The sequence below is a fragment of the Astyanax mexicanus genome, chromosome 16 (assembly GCF_023375975.1).
Source record: "Astyanax mexicanus isolate ESR-SI-001 chromosome 16, AstMex3_surface, whole genome shotgun sequence".
NCBI classification, from domain to species: Eukaryota; Metazoa; Chordata; class Actinopteri; order Characiformes; family Acestrorhamphidae; genus Astyanax; species Astyanax mexicanus.
The window spans coordinates 5,087,493-5,106,616 of record NC_064423.1 but is presented as its reverse complement, the minus strand read 5'-3'; the positions used below and the strand labels follow the sequence as shown (position 1 = coordinate 5,106,616).

The 19,124-nt window shown below is 35.0% G+C and overlaps 1 protein-coding gene across 1 annotated transcript in view; it reads left to right on the top strand.

Moving 5' to 3' along the window:
* col6a1 (collagen, type VI, alpha 1) overlaps positions 1-19,124 on the top strand; it is an 87,884-nt gene that overhangs the window by 21,525 nt on the left and 47,235 nt on the right. The window contains exons 15-20 of the mRNA XM_022669538.2: positions 1,148-1,210; positions 3,052-3,114; positions 3,330-3,383; positions 5,338-5,373; positions 5,486-5,548; positions 7,954-8,016. Of these exons, the coding sequence (XP_022525259.2) occupies positions 1,148-1,210; positions 3,052-3,114; positions 3,330-3,383; positions 5,338-5,373; positions 5,486-5,548; positions 7,954-8,016 (342 nt within the window). The remainder of the gene's footprint in view (positions 1-1,147; positions 1,211-3,051; positions 3,115-3,329; positions 3,384-5,337; positions 5,374-5,485; positions 5,549-7,953; positions 8,017-19,124) is intronic.

The window sequence follows — 19,124 nt, the reverse complement described above, 5'->3', positions numbered from 1 at the left end:
TGACAAAGTGAAAGAGCGCAAAATACTGTACCCACCCAGAGAGAGAAAGCAAATCCAATTGTGCTCTCTCAGGGCTCTCGCAGCTGATGGCAAGCTGCATGTACGGGATTCGAACCATCGATCACCCGATCATAGTGTACTAGAGTACTAAAGTCCTAGAGACCTGAATAAAAGTTTTCTTTAAGCTCCACGCTTAAGTGGAAGATAGAAAATATTCTATATTTATATATGTTATGCACTGTTAAATAGGGTGTCAATTTTTATTTTTATATATTTGTTTCATATTGCGATATATGTTTATGATGTTCTGTATTAAATCAGTTTTGTATTCGTTTTGCTATTTATTTGCATGCAAAACATATTCTGTGTTTTTTACATTTTATGGCAGTGAAAACATTATATTTGTTTTACATTATTTTATTTATTTTATTTCATTATTATTATAGTTTTAAACAGTTTTAAACAGTTTTTTTAACAAACCATATTATTTTGTTACTTAGTTAGTTGCTTAAGTTTCTTAGTTACTGTAGTTTATCAAAAATATTAAAAAATATATATTTTTTACAAGTTTTTAAATTGAATTATATGTATGCTAAATAAAACTTTACCTATATTTATTTGGTTCCAGTAGTATATACTGGAATTTAATTATTAAATTAAATATTTTGCAGGGTTTTATCGTTATTCTTGCACCAAGAATATCGTTATCCCAAAAATACTCTGAAATATTGTGATAAAATTAATTTAAGGCCATATCGCCCGTCTCTACTGTGGAACACCTGCTGCTGGATGAGGCACTGATTGGCTCGTAAAGGAGGATCCACCCGCAGTTCATTGGCTGAACCCACAGATGTGTCTCTGCTCAGCTCTTCTGATCAGCGTTATGGTCTGTAGCTCAGACTCGTCTAATAGAGCGGCTGCTTCTGCTCAGCTCTACATCTGGAGCGCAGGACTCAAAGAGCCAAACATTTACCAAACCTGCCATCCAGCCTCACACTGAGAAACGAGGCTGAGAGCTTTATTTACATTCTGTAATAATGAGTCTCCAGTGCTGAGAACAGCTTCATACTGCAGAGCTTATCCCTTATAATAGCATTTCTGCTTCCTATCAGTAAAATAATGAGCATTTTTTTACATTCTGTTACAGGGTTTACAAGGAGAGCAAGGACCTAAAGGAGACCCTGGTCCTTATGGACCCAAAGGAGAAAAAGTAAGAAACTCATTTTTGAGTTGTGCATTTTTCAATTTCAATGCCAGTACATTAACTTATTTAACATATATTTTAAATTCCCATTATCATTATAATTATCAATCATCCATCCATCATTATTGAACTGTATAAACTGTATAACTCACCATGTTGGAGGAACAAAATTGACTTAAACATATTTTTTTATTTTTATATGTTTGTTCCATATTGTAATATATGTTTATATATAAATATATAGTAATAATCTGTCTTAAATCAGTTTATTTTCTATTCGTTTTGCTATTTATTTGCATGCTTAAAATATCAGGATTGACTTAAACATTATAAAGACAAAATATAAGCAATGAAAACTCAGATTGTGACCAGTTAAAGGGTATATTTGTATATTTGATGGTGATCAATGATACAGAATATCTAAATCAAAATGTACTTTATTTCAGTATTTCAGTTTAAAACTCATGTGAAACTCATATATTATATAGATGCATTACAAACAAACAGAGTGATCTATTTTATTTGTTTATTCCTTTTATTGTTGATGATTAATCGCTTACAGCCAATAAAAAAACCCCAAAAAACAGTATCTCAGAAAATTAGAAAATTACTGTATAAAAGACCAATTGGTACTTCTGGCAGGGTGGGCAGTGTGCCAAGTCCTGCTGGAAAAAGAAATCCTCATCTCCATAAAAGTTGATGTAGTTGCTGTTGTTGACCAGCAAGACCAATCATGGCCAAACTTAAATCCAGCATAATCTATATGCTAAACTCTAGACAAACCAACCAGTTTACCAGTATGGGGGATGTTTTGTTTGTTTTATTCACAGTCCTGATAAGACTGATAAGATAAGATATAAAAAAAAACGGTTACTATAAACAGTTGACATAGTATTAAAAAAAAAAAAAATGAACAAATAAGGAGTCCTTAAAATAATTGAAATAATAAAATAATAATAAAATGACAGTCTATGATATGTGTATCATGTCTGTGGCTTCCTCTAAACCTGAATTAGCCACAGTGCTAACAGCCAGGGCCCATAGGGTTGGAGCTGTGATGCTAACAGACACAGCAGTAGGTCCTTATAAGGAACAAAGAATTATCAAATTTTCGTACAATAAATAGACATGATTTAAATAATATTTAAAACCGGTCAACTGTGTTTATTCGTATGTTCATTCACATATATAAGAGTGAAAAGTATTTTAGCCAGTCATGCTAAATGACTAATGCTTCAATAAAGTATATAAATAAATGTTGTTGTCTTTAAAAGGGTATAACTGCTTTGTTGTGCTGTTCTATATTATTATGTACAGGGCTTTTAATGATCTTGCAATGACAATAATGTAGTCTATTGCAATCATTTCTGGGACAATATATCATCCGCAAAATATTGTTATCACGTCAGGCCTAGTTAGCCATGATGCTAACAGCCAGGGATAGTCAGGTTGAAGCTGCGATGCTTACAGACATATCTGTCAGCCCTTTAATAGGGTTTAAGAGAGTTAACCACGATGCTAAGAGCCTGATTCAGCAGTGTTACAAGGGGTACGAGTCAGTGGGTAAAAGCTGTGATGCAAACTGTTTCACTAAGCTGGATTACTCACTGTAAGTTGATGACAGGCTGAGAGGTTACATGGATACAATAAGATATGGTTTGTTGAAGCTACATCTTGTTGTTTGCTATAATATGTTTGCTAACATATCTATAGGTTACTCTCTGAATCTAGAGAATAATTATCTGATGCCAATATCAGATAAGTGCATTCATATTTTAGACTATAATTTGGATTGCAAACTGAATCTGAACATCTGAATAAGCCATAATAAAAATAATGTTTCTTAGGGTGAGACTGGCAAAGATGGCGGCCCAGGAAGACCTGGTAACTACGGCGCTCTTGGAGATAAGGTAAATTAGTGCTTTATTGTACTTTATAGTACTTTTGTATGCTTTTTGTTCTATAAAGTCTTTGTAACATAGCAGCTTAATGATTATTAGGGGATGTTTAGAAGTGGATTGATTGAATATGGATCATCAGCACTCTGGAACCTGGTCTTCTTTGTTATAATTTAGATAATCAGCTCATCAACATATCAACACATCTCCTGTGTTTGTTCTTATAGGGTGACAGAGGACCCAGAGGAGCCAATGGGGATAAAGGCGAGAGAGGAGATGATGTAAGTGTGATTTTTCTTCTTCTCGTAATTTTTTACAGCAGTGATGATAGATAGATTCTGAAAGATGTTTCTGCTCAGAGATTCCTAAAGTGACACAGCTGCTGCTGCCAGGAGAGCAGTGGATATACTGTAAACATATTCACCCAGATTTACAAGATTTCCACAGATACAATTTTAGTCAAAGCATGTCGTATAATGGTACAAAAAAAATATTTTTTGGAACAGTCCAATGGACACAAATGCAGGAAAATGATGACATTTTTCACACAACTATTTACACTCAGCACTCATCCTCTTACTGTACATACTGGCGAGCCAATAGCACACAGCATACTCTCAACCGGAAACAACCAGTCACCTGAAGGACTGCATCTAGCACTGAGGAGTCAGTCTATATCTGGACATTCAGTCATAGACACACACATGAATGCACACTTAAACACGCACACACACATAAACACACACACACACACACACACACACACACACACACACATAAGGACAGTTTAGAGTATCCAATTTACCTGATCTTTAAGTTTTTGGACTGTGGGAGGAAACCCACAGAGATACGGGGAGAACATAGAAACTCCAGCCAGACAGGGACTTGAACCAAATACTCCAGCGTCGAACATGCACCTTAGATACACCTTAGGACAGTGTCACTCTTCATTATTTAAGTTTTTGTTAACTTTTTAAATTTTGAGTTGTTTTAACTGTCTTTTAACCTTCCTTTTATAGTTTCTTTATTTTTTTACTTATTTTTTACTTATATTTATTTTATTGTTTGTATTTACTGTATTTTTATTGTTTTTCTTTTACTCCTTAAAGCTCTTTTTAGTTTTATTTTTTTTCAATCTTTAGTTGCATTCTTATCTTTTTTATTACCTTTGATTTTCTTGATTCCTACTAAATTCTTATTTTTATCTTATTTCTTTTCTAACTTATTTTAAAATATCTTACATTTAAAAACTGGGTCTTTTTTTTACTTATTCTTTTTCTTTGACAATCCCTTCTCTGTGATTTTGGCTCAGCTACATTGTAAATGAGGGCCACCCTCAGTGTACTCCAAGTTTAAACAATGGTGGATTGATTGATTGATTGATTGATTGATTGATTGATTGATGGATTGATTGATCTTCAGACAGCTGATCGCTTGTGTTTGTGTTTGGCTGTAATAAAAACCTGCAGTCACATCGGCCCACTGTACACAGGTTTAACACCCCTGCTTTAAGATGTTAAAAAGGGATGATGCGTTTGGTTTAGCTGCATTTCTGTAATCAGAAATTTTCGTCATTGTGACCATCAACTTTAAACATTACTACATTACATGTGCCAACACCCCTGTTGCTCAGTATAATACGGTAATAGGCCTAAGCCACATATGCCAAAGTTCCGGTTGCTGAGTATAATCTGGGAATCATCCCGAGCCACATGTGCCAACAGCCCGGTTGCTAAGTATAAATCAACACTTGCCCCAAGCCACTATCTGGTGCTTCCATACTTCATCAAGTTTGGCCTATTCCTCATGCTATCTGAGGATAGATGCTCTGTTGTGAAATAATAAATAGTTCCTGCGTTCCTGTAACAGCTATATCAGAAAATAAGACAGGCTATTTAAACCACACAGGAATGTCTCAGATAACAAAGACACACACACACAACAAGGGAAATAAAGTGAGCAAGAGATGCAAAAATCCATAGTAATAATTAGTACTACTACTATAATACTATTTTATTTTGACAGAAGTATTTCCACTTTTTTGATTTGCAGAAAGCATTCAATTTAAACTTATATTAAATGTAGATTCCCAAGTTAAAATTTAATGTGATTCCAAGTGTGTTTAAGCCTGATGTTTGTGTTGTTTTTTATGCATTAGATTTTGTAAACTAAAATGTGTTGTACTAAAGATTAGAGATTAAGTAACATTCCTTTTTTGTTTACTTTTTATTGCAGGGACCACCAGGACCGGACGGCCCACGAGGAGATAGGGTAATATTTTTATTTCATTTTTAGTTTTTGTCACATTTCATTTTTCCCAGAATCCTTCTTTTTTATTAATTGTTCGACTGTTGGCTCATGATGTTTGTATGTTTGTCTGCAGGGTTTAGCAGGAGAGAAGGGTGAGCAGGGGTCTCGAGGAAGCCGAGGACCCAGAGGAGAGCCTGTAAGTTTCTATAACCCTCATCAGTTACATAACACATCAGAACGAGTGACCTGATCCATGTGTTTATTCTGAGCTTTTCACAAACTGTCAGCTCTTTTCACAAAGATCCAGATTCAGGTTCAGCTGGACGAGGGCAGTCTAATAGATGGGTGATTTAATGTTCAAAATCCACCTCTGATCTCCACTGGGGGAAATCTGCAATACTGAGAGCCTTTAAAGCATTTAAAGGAAATGAAACAGATTAATTACATATGGCAAAAAATACTCTCTGCACTGTCTGCAGGTGCTGACCATATGATGTCCACATGCACTGCTTTTTATATATTTTACTGGAGGAAGTGCTTCCTTTTGCATTGTCCAGTCCAGCCTGATGAGTCTACAAAAGGAATCATTTGTAAATCAAGATTAAAGATCATAATATCATGATGATGTTCATGATATCATTCAACCTCTTTAGGGTGAGCCTGATCACTGGCTAGCATTCCTGTAGCAACATTCCTGTAAACACCCTGGTTGCTGAGTATAATATGACAATCATCCTAAATCGCATGAACCAATATTCCGTTTGCTGAGTATAATATGACATATCGTTCTAAGTTGCATGAACCAACACCCCGGTTGCTGAGTATAGTGTAATAATCATCCCAGTTGCTGAGTATAATCGTACTAAATCACATGCACCAATACTCCGGTTGCTGAGTATAGTATGATAATCGTCCCGAGCTGCATGAACCAACACCCTAGTTGCTGAGTATAATATGATAATCATCCTAAATCGCATGCACCAATACCCTGGTTGTTGAGTATAATATGATAATCATCCTAAATCGCATGCACCAATACCCTGGTTGTTGAGTATAATATGATAATCATCCTAAATCGCATGCACCAATACCCTGGTTGTTGAGTATAGTGTGATAATCGTCCTATGTTGCATGAACCAACAGCCCGGTTGCTGAGTATAATATGATAATCGTTCTAATTCGGATGCACCAATACTCCGGTTGCTGAGTATAATATGATAATCGTTCTAAGTTGCATGAACCAGTACCCCGGTTGCTGAGTATAATATGATAATCGTTCTAAGTTGCATGAACCAGTACCCCGGTTGCTGAGTATAATATGACAATCGTCCTAAATCGCATTAACCAATACCCCAGTTGCTAAGTATTTTTGAAGACTAGCAGCCATAGGTACAACTTATATGGCTCCAGCTGGCTTCACAATGTCCTTACACATAATAGAGTTCGAATATTTTGTACAAATAAAGAAGAAAAGGGCAATAAATTATGAAATAAAGGGAATTTAGACAGGAGCTCCTCACCACACGTCCTACACCACTTCCTGCTCAGCAGCGCCCCTCCCTGGTTGCTAAGAATTAAATGATAATTGTCCTAAATCGCATGCACCAATACTCCGGTTGCTGAGTATAGTATGATAATCGTCTTGAGCTGCATGCACCAACACCCCGGTTACTAAATATAATATGATAATCGTCCTAAATCGCATGCACCAACACCCCTGTGGCTGAGTATAATATGATAATCGTTCTAAATCGCATGAACCAACACCCCGGTTGCTGAGTATAGTGTAAAAATCTTCCTAATTCGCATGCACCAATACTACGGTTGCTGAGTATATTATGACAATTGCTCCAAGACGCATAAACCAGCACCCCAGTTGCTGAGGATAATATGACAATCGTCCTAAATTGAATGCACCAACACCCCGGTTGCTGAGTATAGTATGACAACCGTCTTGAGCCGCATTAACCAATACCCCGGTTGCTGAGGATAATATGATAATCGTCCTAAATCGCATGCACCAATACTCCGGTTGCTGAGTATTGTATGACAATTGCCCCGAGCCACATTAACCAATACAGCGGTTGCTGAGTATAACATGACAATCGCTCCAAGCTGCATGAACAAGCACCCCGGTTGCTGAGTATAATATGATAATCGTCCTATGTTGCATGCACCAACACTCCGCTTGCTGAGTATAATATGACAATCGTCGTAAGTCACATGAACCAACACCCTGGTTGCTGAGTATAATATGACAATCGTTTCTACAATGGTGTAAAATAATAAATAGTTCCATTGTGAAAAGATCCACAATAACAATTATATATATTACCATTATTTTTGATTTTTTAAAGGAAAAGAAACAGATTAATTACATATGGCAAAAAATACTCCACTGTCTGCAGGTGCTGACCATATGAGCACATATTCACATGAACTGCTTTATATATATTTCTCTAGAGGAAGTGCTTCCTTTTGCATTGTCCAGTCCAGCCTGATGAGTCTATTGGCTGAAGATGAAGAAAGGAATCATTTGTAAATCAAGATTAAAGATCATAATATCATGATGATGTTCATGATGTCATTCATCCTCTCTAGGGTGAGCCTGGTCCTCGGGGCGAGCAGGGACGAGAGGGATCAGCAGGACCCAATGGAGACCCAGTAAGTGTTAAATATATTGTAATCATATCTGGCTTAATATCAGTATACTGATATACTGTGTCTATTGTTTCGCAATATAGTTGTTTTAATTTTATACCAACACTGTGTAACAGTACCAGTCAAAATGTTGGACACACTTTCAAATACAATGTTTTAATTTTATTTTCCTAAATTAAGTAGTAAATGAATAGTGAAGTGATCCAGACTATGGAGGAACACATAAGGAATCATGTAGTAACTTAAAAGTGTTCAAAAAAAAAAATCAAACTCAAGGTTTAACTCAAAAATAAATGAATAATAGTTGAAATACACACTCACACACTCCATTTCTGTAAGATCAACAGATGCCATAAGTGTTAAAGGCTATAAAAGACTTTTAGCTGCATATATGCCCATTAAAAAATAATGTATTTTAGTACAATGTATATACAGCTTTAAAAGAGCAGGTAAAAATCATGAGTTTCTTTGATTTTACCAAACTGAAAACCTCTGGAATATAATCAAGAGGAAGATGGATGATCACAAGCCATCAAACCAAACCAAACTGAACTGCTTGAATTTTTGCACCAGTAGTGTAAAGCAGCATAAAGTTATCCAAAAGCAGTGTGTAAGACTGGTGGAGGAGAACATGATGCCAAGATGCATGAAAACTGTGATTAAAAACCAGTGTTATTCCACCAAATATTGATTTCTGAACTCTTAAAACTTTATGGATATGAACTTGTTTTCCTCGCATTCTCTGCATCTTTTTGATTATTTCAGCCATTTCTCATTTTCCGCATATGTTTGAATGAAATTAACATTAGTTTTAGTCAGTAAACAGTCAAATTCTAAAATAAAAATATTGTCATTTAGAGCATTTATTTGGAAAAAATGAGAAATGGCTGAAAAAACAAAAAAGATGCAGAGCTTTCAGACATCAAATAATGCAAAGAAAACAAGTTCATATTTATTAAGTTTTAAGAGTTCAGAAATCAATATTTGGTGGAATAACCCTGGTTTTATCACAGTTTTTTTCATGCATCTTGGCATCATGTTCTCCTCCACCAGTCTTACACACTGCTTTTGGATAACTTTATGCTGCTTTACTCCTGGTGCAAAAACTCAAGCAGTTCAGTTTGGTTTGATGGCTTGTGATCATCCATCTTCCTCTTGATTATATTCCAGAGGTTTTCAGTTTGGTTGAGTGAGCTGAGTGATGGCCATAGATTCAGAATATTTTATTATTTGTTCCTCATGAGTGGATTTCCTGTAGAATTTTCACTAATTAAAAACAGTCCATATACATAAAGACCTCACTGCTTATCTGACCGTATGTCAGATGACTCCTCCTATTCCTGAGGCAGGATGAAAGCTAGAAACTGACCTCACAGCTCAGGCATTCAGCGAGGCCCCCTAATTTTTTACCAAGGTCACAGTAAGGTTATGAGGAAGGTCCTCCTGCAGGATTCAGACTCTGCTTCGGATGGACTGGAGGGGGAGGAAGAGTGAAAAAATCAAAAGAAGGGCTTTAAGATTTACGACTTTCCTAAGGATGGATGAAGGACCCCATATGGGCAGAGTTAACTTAACCCAAACTCAGTCACTCCTCTGCTGCAGCTATCTTAAATTCTGCCTACTTAGACGGTTTAGAAACAGGGGATGTTTTAAGTTAGTTTTATCTCATTTTAGCATTTGAGCAGAAGACCCAAAAGCCAGACTGCCTCACCCATATTAAACCCCAGCTCTGTGTGCCTCGACCACAGTGACCACAAACCGGAATTACACTAAAACACACAACGGCTATCACTGATTAACACTAACTAGCTCAGAAAACTTACCATCCTAATAATACATGTGTGTGTGGTTTAACCTTTTCAGACCCTGCATCAATTACAATTTATAAATTTTGTTTTGTTTTTGTTGCACAGAGCACTAATAAAGACCAGATGTCCATTAGAATAGATCATAAACCAGCCAATGAAACAGTAGCTTAGCCTCGTCCACTGCACTTTGTTTTAATATACAGTGGAGGAAATACGATTTGATTTGATCCCCCACTGACTTTAAAAAATAGAATACAAAAAAATAAATGAAACGTCTCATAATTTTATGCCAGCTTTATTTTAACAGTGCCACATAGATATCAAAAGAAAAACAGAGAAAATTACATGAAATGAGAAATAAAAAATAATTTGCATTTTATTGAGGAAAATAAGTATTTGATCCCCTAGTAAAACATTGACTAATGTTGGCTCTCACGGACCACTGACACACCCTAATCACAGTGAAGTCGTTACCTGGATGAGAGAAACCTGTCCCAAATTGTCACCTGTGTAAAAGGCCACCTGCCAACAGTCTCAGTGACCCTCCAGCATCTCCACCATGGGCAAGACTAAAGAGCTGTCTAAAGATGTCAGGGAAAATGGGTCATGGATGGATCTTTCAGCACGACAACGACCCAAAACATACAGCCAAGGAAACAAAGGAGTGGCTCCATAAGAAGCATATCAAGGTCATGGAATGGCCTGGCCAGTCTCCTGACCTCAATCCCGTAGAAAATCTATGGAGAGAGCTGAAGCTTCACATTTCCAAATGCATGCCTAAAAACCTTACGAATTTGGAGATGATTTGCATTTTTTTCATTTATGTTTTTGTATTAGAACTTTTAAAGTCAGTGGGGGATCAAATACTTAATTCCTCCACTGTATATTTAACATTAAGATAATAATATTGTGAATGTTGTGTGCATTACAGAGAGGAAAAAAGTCTTCATATATATATATATATTTGTTTCCATAACTGGAACATAATTCAGGTCTGAAAGGATTCAAAGCTTGATGTGTTTTTTCATTCGTACAATGTAAAATCGGGCTCTATATGAGAGGGCTTTACTTTATTTATTTGCATAATAGGTGTATCCCTCCACCCTTAACTCTACACACATCAGTGTGTAGTCTTGCCCACCAGGGCTTGCTTCTCTTGGCTATTCAGTTGATGGCCTGGCTGCAGTGTTGTAGGTCTAAAGAACAAGTTACCATTTTCTTTTAGTGCAAAATTTAGTACTAAACCTAATGAATCAGTCCAGGATGACTTAATATACTTAATATAACGGTTACTATAAATAAAGAGATTTTACTTCAGTATTATTAATCAGCAGCACATCTAAACTATGGTGCTATATTATTTACCATATCTTTCTTACTATAAGTCGCACTTTAAATCCTTTAATTAAATTCCTTTCATTTTAAATCGACAGTGAGTTTTATAATCTGGTGCTCCTTATGTATAAATTCTACTAGTCAGGTATTAGGTAGCAGTAAAGCCACTCCACTGAAGTACAGAGTTATATAGATGAGTTTTCAGTGAAGTTTCTCCAGCACTAAGGCTTGGAGCAGCAGCATTAGCATTAGCCGCTAACCACAGCGCTAGCTCTTTTGCAGCTGAGAGGTGAGAATATTGGACTGTAGTCTGTGTTTAGTGTGTTAAAACAAGCTACGTGGGACAAACCGCTAGCTGATAGCGCCCTGGGTTACTGCAACACTCAGGGTTCCTCAGTCTAGAGCTATCAGGCGGCATTTACGTCCCGCTTGTGCTGCGGTTAGCGGCTAATGCTAATGCTGCTGCACCCAGCCTTAGTGCTGGAGAAACTTTACTGTGAAAACTCAAACAAAGTATTTGAAATCTAAGCTTACTGCAGATAAACGGAAGCGCTTCACTTACCCGAATAAACAGTTTTCAGGAGAGAAACTTAAAGTTACTTTACTTTACTTATAGTCCAAAAAAAAAAGGGTTTACAAACATAAATCAGATTGGTATCGGCTGATAAGAAACTTGGATCAAATCAGAGGGATCAATAACCTGATTGGGACATCTGTACACTGCAGTTTTCTTTTCTTTGAAGCGTTTATTTAGTTTATTACAGAACATGTGATTTGACTCTATGCTCTAATGTTGGGTAAGAAAGTTGAATATAATGTATTCAGTGCAGAAACGTGGCTCTGCTTCTCTTTATTGAAAAAAGCTGGTATTGCAAAATGCAGTTTATTACAGCTTCTTTTAGGTCAGAGTACTGGAAAAAATGATGAAGAGTGAAGATATTGCCATAAAATATTGAGAACATGAGGGAGAAAGTCTTGGAGAAGATGTACGGCGTATTTTCTCTAGCCGAGGGTTCTGATTTATGAAACCTGTAATTATAAAATTATAAAATTATCTCTCACTGTGGCGGCCTGCCCCGGTACATCCATTAGTTACTGTATATTAAATATCACAGCAGAGGCTGAATGACTGAATCAGTACACTGACATGCCAGTAGCTCAGGCAATGGCTTGGGAAAGCCTAAACCTGTATACATTGTGAGGTGTTATCGTGTGAGTGAGGTTAAACACTGCTCAGAGTGCATTTGGCAAGAAAACATGAATTATTGGAGCTGGACTGAGGTCTGATAGTGGATGCTAGATGGATGGGAAGTTTAATTTAAATAAAAATAAAAAATTAAGTCGTGAATACATCGTTCAAGGCATTATCACTAACAGTGGACAGCACAGTGGTAATGTGATAATGATTGTGACCAACGGCATCTGCACCGAAAAATAGTAAACTTTACTTCATTTATATTTACTGAATCAATCCTTTCTTTTAGTAAACTTTACTTCATTTATTTTTACTGAATCAATCCTTTCTTTTAGTAAACTTTACTTCATTTATTTTTACTGAATCAATCCTTTCTTTTAGTAAACTTTACTTCATTTATTTTTACTGAATCAATCCTTTCTTTTAGTAAACTTTACTTCATTTATTTTTACTGAATCAATCCTTTCTTTTAGTAAACTTTATTTATTTTTACTGAATCAATCCTTTCTTTTAGTAAACTTTACTTCATTTATTTTTACTGAATCAATCCTTTCTTTTAGTAAACTTTATTTATTTTTACTGAATCAATCCTTTCTTTTAGTAAACTTTACTTTATTTATTTTTACTGAATCAATCCTTTCTTTTAGTAAACTTTACTTCATTTATTTTTACTGAATCAGTCCTTTCTTTTAGTAAACTTTACTTCATTTATTTTTACTGAATCAATCCTTTCTTTTAGTAAACTTTACTTCATTTATTTTTACTGAATCAATCCTTTCTTTTAGTAAACTTTACTTCATTTATTTTTACTGAATCAATCCTTTCTTTTAGTAAACTTTACTTCATTTATTTTTACTGAATCAATCCTTTCTTTTAGTAAACTTTATTTATTTTTACTGAATCAATCCTTTCTTTTAGTAAACTTTACTTCATTTATTTTTACTGAATCAATCCTTTCTTTTAGTAAACTTTATTTATTTTTACTGAATCAATCCTTTCTTTTAGTAAACTTTATTTATTTTTACTGAATCAATCCTTTCTTTTAGTAAACTTTACTTCATTTATTTTTACTGAATCAATCCTTTCTTTTAGTAAACTTTACTTTATTTATTTTTACTGAATCAATCCTTTCTTTTAGTAAACTTTACTTCATTTATTTTTACTGAATCAATCCTTTCTTTTAGTAAACTTTACTTTATTTATTTTTACTGAATCAATCCTTTCTTTTAGTAAACTTTACTCATGGATGCATGTAATACATTATTTTTAGTAAACTAGTATAAAGAATGAATTACATGCCATCAATGTGTTGACACAGTGTAATATGTGTGTTTTAAATAAAAATATTTACATTTCAGGAATTTTTATAATTTAAGTAATAAAGAATTTAAGTAATATTGTTTAAATGAAGTAATTGTAATTAGGTAATATTGTATGCAGAAATTCAGTAAAGTTTACTAAAAGAAAGGATTGATTCAGCAAAAATAAATGAAGTAAAGTTTACTAAAAGAAAGGATTGACTGAAGTTCAGTTCACTTATTTACTCTATGTAACTCTATTTAAGTCTTGAAACCAAGTTTAAGTTACTTAAATTTATCTCTAATTTAATTTATTAAAAAAAAACAAATGTAGAAAGTTGCAAAACTTTTTTTAAGTAAATTTTACTCATCAGATTTTCATTGTGTTTAAAATTGTCTATGTGAACAGACAAGTGACTGGCAGAAATCACATCAACATTTAATGCAGGAGACCCCACACACATATCCCACAGTTCAGTGCAGCGTTCTTATTGGACATGAAACATGTGATAGGACATATGAATACTAGTTCCTGATCTATTACATTTGGCATGTTAGTGTAGTATACTGTGTTTTCTGGAATTAAAATGGTCCAGCAGTCTAAAGCGCTGCCACTATGATCAGGAGATCGCCGGTTTGAATCCCGGTCATGCAGCTAGCCATCAGCTGCTGGAGCCCTGAGAGAGCACAGTGGGTCTTGCTAGTTGGTCTAATCCAGTCTGACCCGCCCCATAAGCTCTTATTATAAGGCAGAGCCCGATTTAAACCCCACATGTTTTTAGTAAGTAGACACTGACCTTTTTAACTACAATTCCCAGTGAAATCTGATTCAGAATGATGTTACGGAAGATATGAACGCGCCAAAGTCAGAGCACAGCTGTCTTTTACAGGGAAACACAACTGGCACACCCATTAATAATTAAAAGAATTTTTACATGCCTTTTTCACTTTCTGAGCTGCATATGGCAAATTTTTTGTCCCCTCAAGAGACCAAAGACACACCGGCATGCCCTAAATTCAGCTGTGCATTATGCAATTAACCAGTGCGCTATAGATCGCTAAAATAGGGCCCTTGGTCTCTTGCAATTTCTAACATGCAATTTTGTTAGAAATCATTTAGTTCTTGCTCTTTTTGAAATACAGTAAGATACTCTGAGTTTATACGCTGCTGCACATGAAACTGTTCTTTTTACCCTATCGCCTGCAGTAGCCAATAAAATAAAATACAGAAAAACAAGCAAATCAGGATAATCCCCCGGACTGACGTCAACACGTGAATTAGGATTCGTGGCCACACCCACCTTGGCTTGTGTTTAAATGTAATGAATGTTCATAATAAGTATGAGACAAAATCCTGTTGTTCTTCCTGCCCACTCTGTAGGTTGTCGCTGCTCTTGACTCCCAGTCACAGACTGGAACAGATATTTAACATGCTAGATATTTTCAGTAAGTCATAGTACACGACTGAGCGAATGCTAAGTGATCGCTTTAGACCAGAGTTTTTTGTTAACGATCATCAAAAATCGAAAAAGCTAAATTTGTGTAGATTCACTTGTTTTATCACTAAAATTGCTTTTTTAACCCTTTTTGCTCAAATCATTTTGGTTGCCAAATTTACGTCGCATTCCTTGAATCCCCGTAAGAGAGCCAAATAAAGAAATACTGCTTTGCATTTCCTGCCCAGTTTAAACAAGTGGTGTTTAGTGATGCAGCACATATGGAATGTCTCGGCTCTTATGTTTCTGAGAAAGAGACGCCACAGCCGTCCAGCTGTTTCAGTTCTGTCTGCACCGTCACATGGGTTGGCCGCTGCCCAGATGTTTGGCTTCACGGCTGTGCGTGTAAAGTCTGCTCTGTTGCCGCCATTTCAGAAATTCACATCTTGTTTTATGAAGCTCAAAGCAAAAGACGCCTGAGAAACTCAGCTAGAGGAGGAGCAAACACAGGCTTTTAACACCCGCCTTTTATACACAGTAAATTTTCTTTAGGTTTCTAGTGATCCAGACTATGAAGGAACACATAAGGAATCATGTAGTAACTTAAAAATGTTTCTGAAGCTGATAACTTTGATGAACTTATCCTGTACAACAGAGGAAACTCTCGCACTTCCTTTCATTAGGCTGTCCTGATGAGTGCCAGTTCCATCATCATTACTTAGTTGAGTAGTTCACTGTATACCTGTAACTCTACCTCTTCACTACTTTATTTTAACTGATGCTCTCAAACACTTTATTAAGAGACAAGAAATTCAAGTAATTAACTCTTGATCAGCACAGCTGTTAACTGAAAGCCTGAATTCCAGGTGACTCTACCTCATAAAACTGACTGAGAAAATCCAGCAGAGATGTTCAAAACTGTCTTATCTAAGCGAGAGGTGCTACTCTGAAGAATCTAAAATATAAAACATGTTCTGGTTTGTTTAATACTTTTTGGTACCTTATTGTTTGTACTATAAGGTGCCCTTAAAATACGTAAAAGTTTCCCAAAAATCAGTGTCAGTGTCTTATAATCCGTTGCTCTTTATATATAAAAATAGACCAAAAAAAGATATTGATATTGATAGTATGTTTTATAGTGCGAAAAATACGGTAACTAAATAATTTCAGATGTTTTTCTGCATAGTTTGGATGACTTTAGTATTAATCTACAATGCAGAATATTTATACAAATAATGAAAAAACACTGAATTTAAGATGTGTCCAAACTTCTGACTGGTCCTGTAGTTTTGTATATATATTTATCAATATCTCATAGTCTGTAAAAAATCCTTAATTCCTCAAAGTCGTCTTTAATCTGCGACATTAAAGCTCACAGTCTAAAACACAACACACCCAAATACATTCATCCCAGAGCTCAGTCCCTCCAGAGAGACGAGAACCAATCACCTTTCACCTCTTTATTAATGCACCAGCAGCGCATTAAACCTTATCACAGAATAGATCAAAATAATGGCTTATTCTCTCAACGTTTTGACTGAATCCATTATAATTATGGTTTATTCTCATGAGATTTTATTGTTAAGTCATAATAATGTCTTATTGTTTCAAGATTAGGATAGAATATGTCATAATAAAAGTTTATTCTCTCAAGATTTCGATTAAATATGCTGTAAAAATGGCTTATTATCTCAAGATTAGGATAAAATATATCATAATAATGTTTTGTTCTCTTAAGACTGTGTCAAAACACCATGTAATTGTGGTTTATCCATAATAGATTCTGATAAAATAGCTTATTATTGTCATTATTATGACATTATGAATGTCATAATTATGGCTTACTATTTAGTAAGGTTTTTTACTTACGATATCATAAAGGGTTGTTGTATTTTAGATTGAATGTCATAGAATATGTTAAAATACAGGCTTATTTTCAAAGGATTATGATTCAAAATGACACAATAATGGGTTTTATCTCAGGATTAGGGAAAAATATGTCACAATAATAGGTTTTATTTCAGAATTAGAATAGAATATGTCATTATAATAGATTTTATCTCAGAATTCAGATAGAATATGTCATAATAATGAGTTTTATTTTAGAATTAGGATATAACATGTTATGATACAGGCTTATTATCTTAGAATTATGATATAAAGTGACACAATAATATTAATAATATTGATAATATAGTATTTTCTCAGGATTAGGATAGAATATGTCATAATAAAGGCTTATTATCTCAGGATTAGGGTATAATATGTCATAATAATGGGTTTTATTTCAGTATTAGGATAAAATAAGTCATAATACAGATTTATTATCTCAGGATTATGATAGAATATGTTATAATACAGGCTTATTATCTGAAGATTATGAAATAATGTGTCATAGCATTGGGTTTTATCTTAGAAATATGACAAAATATAGCATAAAAAGTCTTAATATCACACTATTGGGATAATATTTGTCATAATAATGGCTTATTGAGGATTGTGACTGAATACATCATAATAATGGCATATTATGTCAATAGTTCAGCATAAATGTCTAAAAAAATTATGTCTTAATTTCTAGTGATTTCAGTAAATTAAATGTATGTCACTCATTTATTCACACAAAGAAATGGTGTTGCTCAATGTGGCTGATGAATCCTGGTACGGTCCTGATAAGTGCCAGTTCCATCATTATAATGTTTTTGATGGTCCGTATATATACCAACTCTACATCTTCACTACTTTACTTTAACTGATGCTCTCAAACACTTTATTAAGAAACAAGAAATTCAAGTAATTAACTCTTGATGAGTTCAGCACAGCTGTTAACTGAAAGCCTGAGTTCCAGGTGACTCTACCTCATAAAGCTGACTGGGAAAATGCCAAAAACTGCCAAGAACATTTGAAAATTAGGAAAAAAACGACTAAATTTATGCAGGGTTCAAATTTTGACTGGTACTGCAGCTATTGTTGGTAGCATTGCACGTAATAAGGGGCATTTAGACCACTAGTGAGTGGGTGGGTTTTATTGGTTCAGATAAATTGGGGGGTTGAAAATGGGGTAAAATAGATTTTTAAATAATAAAAATCAATAAATATTATTCAGTCATGAGAGGTAATGCATGTTTGCACTCTAAAACTCTCAACAAATTGTTTTACCTTCTATAGAAACATGGCACTGAACACAGTGTGGCACATTTTAGCTCTGAGCCTCAGGGTTCAGATCTTCGGGCCTCGCTTCAGTTAAAACAGTTTCCTCCCGGAAAAAACTGCTCCCTCACTTTTACTCAGAACCTGGCGCCCGCGGTACCAACCCAATAACGACCAACCCTTTCTCTCTCTCTCTATTTCTCTCTCTCTCTCTCTCTCTCTCTCTCTCTCTCTCTCTTTTTAACGTTCACTGGCAGAGGCATTTTTTCCAGTAGGAGTGGGTGGGAAAAATGAAGCGTCCAAATAGGTGGAAATCTGGCCGTTTTTCTGGAGTCATGAGTAAAAGCTGCTCTTTCCAAAGCCATTCTGCTGATTTAATTCTTCCATGTTTCAAGATTCCCCCTCAGGAAAATTAATGCTGCTGATGAAAATAAACAGTAATGTCATTTTTCGGACTGGTTAACCGTAAGTGTATTTTGGGTTGATGACTCAAGTCCTGCTAAAGGCCAGTAGAGCACCAGTGCTGAAGGATATCAGGAGGTTTATTGGGTTTTTTTGTGTTAATTCGTTATGAATTGAATTCAGTGTTCCCTGTCCGCACCCTGCTTTCCTAAAAAAAAGAAAAGAAAAAATAGAAAAAAGGCAGTATAAACATACAGAGGAATTTGGATGTGATTAGATAGCTCAGCCAGTGCTTTCAATAAAAATACGCTACTTCTACCAATTTCCTCAAGAACTGCAAAATAAAAGTGCATAAACTTTATTTTGGCAGTGAGTCATTGGGTACACCATGTAAACCACAGCATCATAGTAAAAGTATTCATAGTAAAATATTCTGTTTTTCTGTTTATTAACTTACTAATTTGATTAATTTTATAATCTTTCTTCA